This window comes from Meleagris gallopavo, chromosome 5 (assembly GCF_905368555.1).
Source record: "Meleagris gallopavo chromosome 5, MGAL_WU_HG_1.1, whole genome shotgun sequence".
NCBI classification, from domain to species: domain Eukaryota; kingdom Metazoa; phylum Chordata; class Aves; order Galliformes; family Phasianidae; genus Meleagris; species Meleagris gallopavo.
Window position 1 is genome coordinate 5,337,896 of NC_139408.1, and position 12,075 is coordinate 5,349,970.

At 43.2% G+C, this 12,075-nt stretch overlaps 1 protein-coding gene across 2 annotated transcripts; it reads right to left on the reverse strand.

The window, feature by feature from the left end:
• Positions 1–3,288: 3,288 nt before the first annotated feature.
• On the reverse strand, positions 3,289–10,367 carry RAD51 (RAD51 recombinase). 2 transcript variants are annotated; one of them, XM_085223964.1, is made up of 10 exons: positions 10,272–10,367; positions 9,663–9,762; positions 8,712–8,849; positions 7,870–7,987; positions 7,468–7,559; positions 6,812–6,906; positions 5,938–6,051; positions 4,622–4,751; positions 4,308–4,429; positions 3,289–4,046 (listed from the first exon to the last, which is right to left on the reverse strand). In XM_085223964.1, exons 2-10 carry the CDS (start codon positions 9,747–9,749, stop codon positions 3,923–3,925), a joined length of 1,020 nt encoding a protein of 339 aa, XP_085080090.1. In that variant the 5' UTR covers positions 9,750–9,762; positions 10,272–10,367; the 3' UTR covers positions 3,289–3,922. The 2 variants fall into 2 exon arrangements, with proteins under 2 accessions (XP_085080090.1, XP_019470852.1); XM_019615307.2 differs by having other exon boundaries at positions 10,156–10,294.
• Positions 10,368–12,075: the final 1,708 nt, after the last annotated feature.

Sequence of the window (12,075 nt, forward strand, 5' to 3'; positions counted from 1 at the left end):
GACTGCAGCTGCTCCGCAGCGGAGGCTGGGGATCGGCGCGGCTTTATGGCTGCCTCCGAGGGGGCCGAGCCTCTCTCCTCCCCCCGGGAGGCAGCTGTGGGCTGGGGGGGAGAACACGGGCGGAGCCACCCCAATGAGACACACGGAGATGGGATCATGGTGGGGAGCTCCAAGGTTGGGTGTGAGGAGGGAGAGGGGTCCTGGGGGGGCTGTGGGGCTCAGGGAGCAGTGGGGTGCTGACAGCAGTCAGAACTTTATCATGGAGCTTGCTAGCATCACCCTTATCCTCCCTGAAAGTATAATGGACTCATGTGGAGTGGGTGATGCTACACATCCCTGTCCCCTTGTGGAGTTTTTCTTGCTTTATTTTTCTCACTCGTGACTGCAGTTGCGGCTCGGGCTTTGCAGCTGGATTCAATCATCTCAGTGCAGCTTTTGGCAGCTCCGTCACCAGACCTGAGCATCTCCGCTTCCCAGAATAGATCGGATGGCAGAGGTGAGGTGCGGGATGCAGGGTGGCTCTGGGGACATTGCTTAGTGCTCCAGAAGGATAATTTGTCGTCTCACCCCAAGCAAGGCTGATACTTGCATGTAATGTCCCCTGGACCAAGAAAAGGCAATTTTCCATAGCAAGGAGAAATTAATTCTGCACAAACAGGGTGAATCAGGCTGCATGGAGCTTTACAGTGTCTCTTTGGCTGTTTGCTATCCCAAAAAACAGCAAGTGAACAGTGCTGAACCAGCTTGGTTCCTGTTATCTTTTCTCATAACTCCAACCCAACTGGGGGACAAAACCAGAAGAATTAACTTTAATCACAACTTCGGGGCTCTCCCTCTCCCTGCTCTTTCCCAAACTCTTCCTTGGGTTGCTCTGATTCTGGCTTCTCCTTCCTTAAAACAATGCTCCAGCTCCTTCCTTCTGCTTCCATCCCTGTTGAATGTTATACAGCTGCCTCTCCTTGATTTTGGAGCTTACTCTCATAGTGTTGCCTTGGCTGGTCTTTCTGATGCCATGTGTTGCCCCCGGACCATGATGCTGCCTATTCTGGCTCATAACTGAGATAGGAGCACAGGCGCAGCTAAGGAAATACTGACTTATTACAGATACTCAAATATAATACACCACCTCTACAAAAAACAGAATAAGTCTTATGCTGTGCAGCTGTTCCTCTGGGTGGGGATTACAGACAGGCAAGGATGGGCTCTGAATGGTGGAAAAAAAGAAAAAAAAAAAAGAAAAAAAAAAGTGTTTTTATCCCCATACTATTTTGGTTTTAAAAAGTAGGATTTGACTTCTCCATGAAAGCACCCAATTTAAGTTACATAAAAAATAAATGAGGTATTTCCTTCTGGTCATTGGCCTGTTTAGGGGGCTTTCCTCAGCGTGGGTGTGAAACAGCAGAGAGAGACATTTTCCCATCATTTAACCCCAAAATACAAGCCTTAGGCACCAACCTCCTTTCTGTTTCCCCAGCACATACTGCTGTCCCTCCTGTGCTTTGAAGTGGTTTAGAGATAATTTGAAATTGAGGAAGAAAACACCAATTTGGACTCTCCAAGGAAGCCAGCAGAGACACAGCTCTCATCATCACATCCCTCTCAGATAATTTGGTCAAAAATCAGATGAGATTTGCTCAAAAGCAGATGCAATGTACTAGCTGTCTACATGTCAGTAAGGAAATAAGGTCAGCAATTTTCTGAGAGGTTCAATAGCAGGTTAGGGGCTTGGGATGGCTTTGCCTCTCTTTGAGGCTGTGAAACCAATGGCTGGTGTTCCCTATGCTCACCTTTTTCTAGTCCATTTGCTATCTAATGTTTCAAGGTATGACCTAAGCGTGGCCAAAGGGACAGCTCTTGTACTGCCCACAGTAAAAAACCATGGTTGTGTCTCATGTATTCTTCCAAAAGGATTGAGAGCAGGAGGAAATCAAGGTATTTCTGGGCTGTTGAGGACTTTTAAGCTTGAGTGGGCACAGTTCTCTGCCCAGTGCTGCTGGGGAAAGCGTAAGTGGTGCCACAAATCTGGAAGAGTGTAGTGCTGAGGCATGAGCTCCTAAAGGCATGAGATGAAACAAAATGCCATGTTAAGATGTTCCCCTGTAGCCTGATACCTGGGTTAAGAGCCAGGACATTCAGTGCAGGATTTTGGATATAGAAAGTAGCTCTCCAAAGCTCATCTTCTCACACTTGAGCAAGACAGAGTGATGAACTGTGCACATGGATGGCACAGAAAAACTAATTTATGTTTTAGATTTCCTCCGAAAATAAAGGCTGAAACAATGAGTAGTTCAGAACAATGCACCCATTTCTGTACACACTTCAACAATAAATCCCTTCTCATCTCTAGGTGTGGGTTCTAACAGAGCAAAAGTTGGCTGGGTGAACGCAAGCCAACTGGTTGTGCGAACACACAAAAACTTCTAAGAGCTTTTAAAGTTACGATTTCTAATGATACTCTGCTTCTTTAAGGGGAGCTATAGAGTTTTTAAGAAATGGTGAGACAAATACTTCAATGAAAGGCAGGAAAAATGTTTCCAAAATGTTATTAATTATAGCTCCTTGAGATGAAAGCAATGTTGACAATAAGCTTATTTTAATTAATGTTACATAGCCTTGAGTCACAAACAACTTAAACCCTTTATGGCAATACTTGAGGACATTCCTAAAGGTTCTTGTGCTTAAAAGAAACAAAAGACCCAAACCCCACCGAGTTCCAAGCCTGGGCTGTATAAAAGTTTAGAGGGCTGTATAAGAGCTTAGAGAAGAGGAAAACTGTTTCCCATTTTGTTGGATTTGGTGGCAGTTACAAACCTTCCAGCTTGCCCTAGGGAAATGCCGTGGACTGTAGAGAAAGCAGTTCGCATGCTAAGCGTTGGATGAACAGAGGGAACTTCAGAGGTTACCTCAGTTGTTCAGAGACTCTGACAAGAAGAATGTAATGGTCCTGTTAGATTAAACTGTGCAGCACTAACACTGAAGGACTGTGGTCAAGTCATGTCAGCCTACAACAAACTGCTGCCAGGTGTCAGCCACCAGCAGCACATAGCAGAGTGCAGGCAAGGACAAGGTCTTACAGCTGGTCACAGCTTCACCTGTACATAGGGCAAGTGTCAGCAACCAAGCAGCTGTACAGCACTTCTCAGAAAAGGAAATGATGTGTTTTGTAGAAAAAACACTCCACACTGAGAGTCACTGAAGATCTATGCATCTTTTCTCCACCTGCAGGAGAAGAGTACCTCAGTTTGAATTAGCACCTGGCTAAATTCCAGACACCTGTAATGTCATCAATATTTTCATGGTCTTTTTATTAAAAAGCAGACTTCCACAGAGAAATAATGATATACAATAAACAATGTTATTGAAATGTAAATTAGCAGTTCCCAAAAAGCAGTGTATTGCAGAATTCAAAGCAAAATTAACAGAAAGATTAGAGGTCAGTGATAATCTCAGTCACAGCAACATTCACACATTCTTTTTGTGGAATGCTATTTTGCTTTATTTTGTAATTAATTATGAAGGCAACCTGTTATGTTGTCCAGCCACCACTTTTCTTACCAGACTTACTTCAAAGTCATTAAATTACAAACTATTGCCACAAATTTTCAGATCACTGTGCTACGTCCACCTGTAGAATTCAACGGGAGCAACAGCTGTGAAGAAAGCTTCAAGCATATGGTCCTTAGAAAATATTCTCAAGAAACCACATTAACCTAACACGTGACTAAAGCCCGAGAGGGACAATCTCTTCCAAGCAACACCTGCAGACGTGTCTCAAATTGGATTCACATGATGAACATGTATGCTGAAATACAACAGAATCCTTGGACAGCATTTGAACAGCAGCTGCACTGGGAAAGCTTCTGTCACAGGAGCCATTTGTGGCCACCCAGTCTTAGTTTACATGGGGAATCAAATGAAGTCTTCACTCTTTTGCATCTCCCACTCCATCAGCATTAATAGCAAACATTGCTTCAGCCTCAGGAAGGCAAGGAGAGTCATAAATTTTACATATTCTGGTTTCACCTCGGCCTTTTCGCAGATAAAGTCTGAAGGGGAAAAAGAAAGAAAAGAGGTATAGCCTCCTTCCAGAGAATCCTGATAGTAATTATTAAAACATTACATTGAAAAATTACATGGAATGTAGCACACTCTGAACTGTAAGAAATGAACCTGCTCAGAGTTTCTGCAAAGCAGACTGGAAGTGCCACTGACAGACCAAAGGGAGACCCAGAATTAAAAAGTACGTATTCAGTGACACAAAATCTGCCAAAATAAAGCTAATGGACGATGATAATCTGTTCTCTCACCTCGTGGTGGAAGCATGGGCTATGATATTTCCTCCAATAGGTTTCTTGGGATCTGCTGCAAACATGGCTGCTCCATCTACCTGCGCCACAACTTGGTTAGTGATCACAACAGCCACACCAAACTAGAAGGAGAAAAGCAACAAGGCAAAATCATTTTCCACCACCTGAATACATTTTTAAACAAACAAACAAACAAACAAATAAATAAATAAAAAGGCATGCTTGTACTTCTGCTCTCCTCTCTGCCTTTTGTACAAGATTGCTGAGCTTCACAAGAGAAAGAAAATCAGTCTAGGGTGCTCCCTAGCATTTACCTCATCTGCAAGTCGGAGAAGCATACGCAGAAATCTGGCCAGATGCATCTGTCTCGCTGACAGCTCGCCTCTTCCAGAGTAATCTGTCCGATACAGAGCTGTCGCACTGTCCACTATCAGCAGTGCATACCTGGAGAAGTACATAAAGCATTCTCAGAATTGTTTCCAGTTGTGAATAATGTGACCATCTAAGTCAACTGTAAGCTGCATACAGATGTGGATACAAGCCCTTCTCACCTGCCAGTTAGCAGAACTGTTATTTTTACCACCACAGAGTCAATCTGCAGTATTCAGATTACTATGAAATAATACCCTTTGTAAGGTGTTTTACCATGGGTATGCTGCAGGTAAACAGGTCCCTGTGTACCTCATATCACCATCCCCTTCCCTCTAAAGGGTCTCATAAACCTCAGTTTCAAACTGAAGCTATCTGCACATGTCCTGGTTTTGGCTGGGATACTTAATCTTTACAGTGGTTGGTATGCTACTGTCTTGGGAAAGAAAAAAAAAGGTAAAAAAAAAAATATTGATAATACATTGATGTTTTAGTAGTTGTGTTTACACTGAGTCAAGGACTCTTGTGCTCCTCCTTGCTGCCCTGCCTGCGAGGAACTGGAAAAGAGCCAGGACAGCTGACCCATGCTGGCCAAAGGAATATCCTATACCATACATACTGGCATCAAACTGCACAGCAAAACTGGGGGAGAGGAGACTGCTACTGCTCAGTGATAGGTAGAGCATTGCTCAGCAGGTAGCGAGTAACTGCACTGTACCATCATTTTTTGTAGCAGTTGTGTTTTGCTTTCTTTCTTATTAAACTGTCTTTATCTCAGCCGAAGAGTTCTTGCATTTTTACTGTCTTCAGTTCTCTCCCCCACCCTCTTGGGGTCTGGGAGGTGAACAGCTGGTGCTTAGCTGCCTGCCAGGCTAAATCACAACAGCTGCACTGCTCTAAATCAACTCTCTTTCTGAAAGCAATAATATAATGTGATCTTTAAAGTTGTTTTTCAGGGTGGCATTCATTCTTTGTCAAGTCAAATCAGTTGTCACAGCTCAAGTCAGTTGCTACCATCCAACATTTCAAAAGCAACAGGTATTAACTCACAACTGAATTACTCACACATCTCAGCTGATAGACAAAACTTATTGCATGCATGCGTCAAAGCATAAGTTTGAGAACAACTTCAAATGTAAGCTGTTATTTTGACAATTCAGTCACGTAATGCAGGTGATGAACCAGTGCAAGAGAACTGTACAAGCATGTTTACAATGTACCAGCACAAAAATCACCCCATCTTAAGATGAGGTCTCATTACCGTGATTCAGCCATCATAGCAGATGCCTGATAGAGGAGCTGGGTCTGGTGATCTGTGTTAAAGCCTCGAGCATATGCCACGTTATCCAGGACATCACTGCCAGACAAGCCATACCTAGAGACACCAGTGACAAAAGTCTTCAGCAACAAACTTCAACTTCAGGAGTTACTGCTACCTCTCAGTAACTTGACTTTATTTCATTCATGCAGGATGATACGTTGATTAGGTCAATTTCCTCTCTAAAGAAAAGGGAACAACTCTTGTGGGCCAGCACAGCTCATATTAGTTTGATATTTAAGTATAACAAGAATCTGCACGTAGCCAGCAGAGTTTTTATTGCCTTCAGGAAACTCAGTTAATTACCTTACCCCTGATTTGTATACAAGACACTTCTGAATATTGTGAGGTAGAGGCAGGAGATGAGAAAACTGCCTTCCAACTGGTCAGGGGGGACCCTCACATTTCTCAACAAAAAAATTCCATGTACTGTTGCCATAAACTTTTTGTGAAAGAATCTTTGTTACAAAATACTAGTAGAATTTAAGGAAAGTCTTGGTATGTCACCAACTGTAGAACTAAATTTGAGGGGGATATTAAGTGAAAACATCATATGCCAGGAACAATGACGTTAGCTTATGTCATAGCTAAGTAAAAATAGAAACTTTGTAAAATACAGGTAATGAAGTGATCTAAAGGGCATCTAGGTAGGCAGAGTGATAGAACCCAGGAGGCAAGAAGAGCTGTTGCTTAAGGATAGTTCTTACTCTAACAGTTCAATGAATTTAAAGAGCCTGGCTGATTTTAACTAGGCTGCCTCACCATTAGGAAACACATTCCCTTCTCCACTTAATGCCTTTTTACTTCCAGCACAGACCTTTCAGCCACAGCAAGCAGACGTTCTGGACGGAAAGTGCCTTCAGTGTCGATGTACATGGCTTTTCCTTCTCCACCTCCTCGGTCAATGGGAAGCTAAAGGAAGAGCACATTTGTGAATACAAAATCAATAACAAGTAATCTAGTTACTGCTTTATGCCTTCAGCTGATGTTCACACAATAAATAATGTACCAAGCCATGGTGATTAAAGTCACATTTGTCTGGGAAAAGTGACAAGACAGATTCTTGTCTTCAGTGTCTGTGCAAGAGGACAGAACTCAGCTTCAAGCACCTCTGTGTGCTTAAGACCTATGATTATACCACAAGGCTAATGTCTGTTAATGGGATCAAAATATTAAGGCCAAAAAAAAGCTACAAAACATAAGCCAAATATAGGCAAAAAAGATAACAAATTTAACTGCTGCTATAGTAATCCTAGTAGGCAGGTTAAGCAAGGAACAAAAGACCCTAGCAAGCTGCAAGTTCAGTCATGGTTGCTGCAAAAGTTTCTGAGATCTCTTTGGGAATGGATAAAATCCACTCTTTGCAGCTATATATGGTTTTTTTTTTTGTAAGAAAATGGCATAAATAGAATTAGCAAATACACAAAAACTATGCTGTCTGAATACTTGATTTTAATAAAGTGGATAACTCACTTGACAGGTTACTGCCAAAGTATGGCACAACTGTGTTTTTCCAGTACGAAACTCCCCAAATAATTCTGTTATGGACCCTGTTTCTATTCCTCCTAGGTGGAAGAAAGGAAAAAAAAAAAAAAAAAAAAAAGATTGTCACATACTTCCAGTAAAGATTGCATACACAAAGTTTTAATTTTACACAGATTGAGTTTAACACTAACTTTGGCTGAAAGTTTTCAAGCTAATTGGAAAAACTGGTTTTCATACTGAGGTTTGCTCATTCTGAAGATGACAAGTTCAGCTAAGTTTATTTTTGAGGATGCTAAAGAGCTGAAGTGACTTAATTGTGCTTTTAGATTACAAGTGGGAACAGGGAGATGATCATGAAAGTTAACCAATAAATAGAACCCAAGTTATTACCTTGAAGAAGTTTATCAAGTTCTTTGGATCCGGTGGTGATCTGGATGATTTCAGATCTCCGCTGATGGAATTCCGTTGCTGTGGTAAAACCCATCGGAACCAGTTTAGCTGCTTCAGCCTAAAGAAAACCAAACTAAGCAGTGCAAAGAGAGCTCATCCCATTCATTTACCCCTCTAGTAATCAGTACTAAAAAGCTCAGGTGCCACCTGAAGTACTGCACTTCAAAGGGTTGTAACAGAGGAACAACTGTATGGGGTCAGCACAGTGGTTCCTAACTAAGCACCCTGTGCCTTGACAACTGCCACAAGTGAATGCTTGGGGAACAAGTGTAACAAATCAGGGAATAAGGAACTGATTCACTATCTGGTAATTCCTCTGAGTTTACCAAATGCCTCTGTGTGATGATTATCTCATTAACACTGCATTTAGCTCTTGGTATTGTTACACTATTAAACCATTCATGCTACTGGTGATTACAGCATTGTGGGACAAGTTGTTCTAGAACTCCATCATATCCTGTATGAAAAAATGCTTTCTTTGCTTCAAGCCTCCTTACCATGAGAAATACTGATCTGGAAATGACAGTCTTGGCCATACTCTCCACATCTTCCACAATTTTTTGAGACCTTCCTAATTGTTCCCCCCAGATCTTCACTTCTTGAAGCTGATCCTAGCTTCTTTTGAACTCTTCCCATAAAAAGCCACATCACATCTCTAATAAGCCTTATTACTCTTCTCAGTCTATCGTTAATGGAGACCTTTCAAAATCACTGGAATACTTTAAAAGAGCAAAAATAAACCTGGACTTTCTCAGCTTAAAGTTTTGGCTTAACGTTCTTACCAAGATTTTATCAGCTTTGGCTTCACTGATGCCTTTAATATTTAACAGCTCCTTCTTGGGTGCATGTGCAACAGACTCAACAGTGTGATATCCAGCTTCTTCTAATTTCTTCACGTCATTTGCATTTATACCACATTGCTGACAGACAGAGGAAAAGGAGACACAAGGAGTCATAAACACCAATCTCTGAATACTTCAACTGCCTTTAGATTTAAATCAAGCTCTGTAATTACAAGTCAGCACGTTCACTGTTACCATTCTAACACTTACAAATGGACAAGGGGAGTTGGCCTCAAGTTGCACTAGAGTATGTTTAGGTTGGATGTCAGGAAACACTTCTTCACAGAAAGGGTGCTGAAGCACTGGAATAGGCTCCCCAGGGAGGTGGTTGAGTCACCATCCCTGGATGTGTTTAAAAACCATTTGGATGTGGTGCTCAGGGACATGATTTAGCAGAGGGCTGTTAGAGTTGGGGTAGCGTGGTTAGGTCGTGGTTGGACTTGATGATCTTGAAGGTTTTTTCCAACCTGAGCAATTCTGTGATCCTGTTCTACGATTCTAACTTCATTTAGATTTAAATTAAACTCTGATATTACAAGTCAGCATGTCCAATGCTACCACCCTAACACTTACAAACAAATAATCTTTTAAATAAAAATGATCCTAATGCAATGTTTGGAAGAGCTACTCTCTAAATAGTGCAGAAAAGCAGATGTTGATTTAATAAATATAGAAGGTAACTAACAAATATCAAGGAAGAGATAGAAGCATAAAATTGTTTGAAGTGACCTTTAAGGGCAGCTGGTCCAATAATGCAATGACCAGACACCTACAGCTCCATCAGGTGCTCAAAGCCCCTTTCAGCTTCACCACAAACGTGTCCAGGAATGGGGCATCCCCCACCTCTCTGGGCAACTCGTGCCAATGCCCTTATCATACAAAACCTTTTACCTCTAGCCTAGATATGGGTTCTGGGCCAAAGCTCTCCTCCTCTGCAGATGTGTCGGCATTTGCCTCGAACTGCACCTGCATGGCCATGGCTGCAGCCGCCCTAGAAGGAAAGCAGACAGCTTGGTGACACGGGGTGCAACAGAAACGGGGCACGGGCACACAGAGCACTGTGAGAAAAGTCCTCTGTGCGCTCTCCTGGGCAGCGTTACACTCTAAAAACGAAGGCCCTAACTGACCTCACCTGACGGGAGGTTGAACAGAGGCTCCCGAGCATTCGGGAGGATCATGGTGAAAAAATCAGCACAGTGCTAGCGAACCGTCACCTTCAGTGCGCGCTCGCCTGACCCTCGAGCACTGCATGTTGGGAGGCTCCCAGCGGGGCCACCCGCAGCCCGAAGGCAGAGCGGTGTCCCAGCGTTCTGCCACCACACGCGTGGGAAGCGGCCTGTCCCGTTTCCTCTCCTTCTCCAACCTCGGGCCGCCCCCGCCTCACCTTAACCCAACGTTATCTTTCAAACTTCTCCTCACGGGCCCGCCTCAACCGCCGCGCCGCTCCTCCCCAGGCCCGCAGCCACCCGCTGCAACCCGCGCGGCCGCCTCGGCCATTACCGTTCGCGGCCGCCACCGTTTCGGAGGAGCCCGCCACCGCGTCACGTGACGGGGAAGAACGCGGAGCCCGCCACCGCGTCACGTGACGGGGGAAGACGCGGAGCCACGCCCAGCCAATCGATTTAGCGGGAGCCGGCGGCGCCTTAAAGGGGCCGCACCCCCTTTTTTACGTACACACACATATACACAAGAGTGCTGCTCACCCTTGGAAGCAGAACACGGGGTGAGATGGACTTCTGCATCTGAAGCAATGTAATGCAGAACAGGAAAATCTGCACCTCCCTGCTGCTTTTCCTGACCACAATTTATAAGGATTTCCACCTGCTTCTGTTTTAGTTGATTAGGATCAACATCGCACAGCTGTATTTTGTCCTAATGTTTATTACAGACGCCTATTCCAGCAGTAGTTCCAGGCTAGGCTCATTGGAAATATCCGCAGAGGGCTTGTGCTTTTCATTACAACGTTTATTAAATCCTTTTTAGTGCTGGCCAGGCATCTGCAAGGAGAAGGTCATGCAAAGATAAAGGATATAAGATATTAAAGAGATATGAGCTTCAATAATTGAGAATATTTGTGCAGCTAGCTTTAAAAAAGCCTATTAATAATTCCCAAATCTACCTGCACACAAATGAGGAAGCAAGAATACTGCTCAGAGGTTCGCTTTGCACATACTGTGAGCCTTACCCCTTTTCCTGGGCTGCATGAAGAAAAACGTGGTCAGCAGATCAAGGGAACACCTCTGCTCCATGCTGTGAGACCTCACCTGGAGCATTGCATTCAGATGTGGAGTCCTCAGTGCAGGAAAGACATGGACCTGTTGGAGTGTGTCCAGAGGAGGGCCACAGAAATGATCCAAGGGATGGAACATCCCTCCTCCAAGAACAGGCGGAGAGCTGGGGATGTGCAGCCTGGAGAAGGGAAGGCTCCATGGAGATCTGAGAGCAGCCCTTCAGTATCTAAAGTGGGGTTAATAGGAACTATTTGGACTAGATGACTTTTAAAAGTCCCTTCCAACTCAGGCAGTTCTGATTCTGTGACTTATCAATAGCTTCCTGTTTTAGTGGGTTGTGGTTAAAGACACAAAAGAGGCTGATGTAGTGCTGTCTCACTATTGAAGAAAATCATTAGAGTCTACTTGGACTCAGGAATTTCATTATGTCATTGAAAAGCTGCAGATTATTGGACGTAAGACCAACACTAAGCTATTACCTACAAAAAGACATGGAAGTTGGGAAGACTCCTTGTGCTGAGCAGCTAAGAAGGCGCTTGTTTCTTATGGTAAAACTTAGTTTTTACTCCCTCCCTTAGTACTGTAAACCCAAAGCTTTTCAGGTTGATCTATTCACCTGTGATAGTCCTGCAATCAAATGAGATCATCACAGCCTCTAAGAAATCACTCAGAAGTCTTTTTTTTCCCTGGCTTTATCAAAGCAAGGAGATAGCAAATGACATCAGCAGCTTCCATTGCTGCAAGTGAAACTTCCTAAAGACTATTTTTACTGTAAATACATGGAGCTTTTTGGTTTTGTTTCATCTGGTACTTCATTATCTTATTTTTTGGCTTAGAAACATGCTAGAGAAAATTAAAAACAAAATCCCTCAACAAACTAGACATGAAACAAACAAACAAACAGGATAAAAGATCACACAGTACTACTGCAGCACCCTCTACTGGTTTTTACTGCAGATAAAATGGCCTCAGGAAACTCAAAAGTAATTCCAGGTATAGCATCCAAGTCATTTGCAAATTTGTTACTATTTTCTAATTAAAAAAATTTTCTCCTGCAAAGATCACGCCATAAT

Bases quoted from the DNA above. Each gene is read 5' to 3' on its own strand.
- RAD51 (XM_085223964.1), bottom strand. From the start codon at position 9,749: ATGGCCATGCAGGTGCAGTTCGAGGCAAATGCCGACACATCTGCAGAG. The intron at 7,988-8,711 runs GTAAGAACGTTA...GGTTTTCTTTAG, and splicing joins CCAAAGCTGATAAAATCTTG to GCTGAAGCAGCTAAACTGGT. The intron at 6,052-6,811 runs GTCTGTGCTGGA...TGGTGTCTCTAG, and splicing joins CTGCTTGCTGTGGCTGAAAG to GTATGGCTTGTCTGGCAGTG.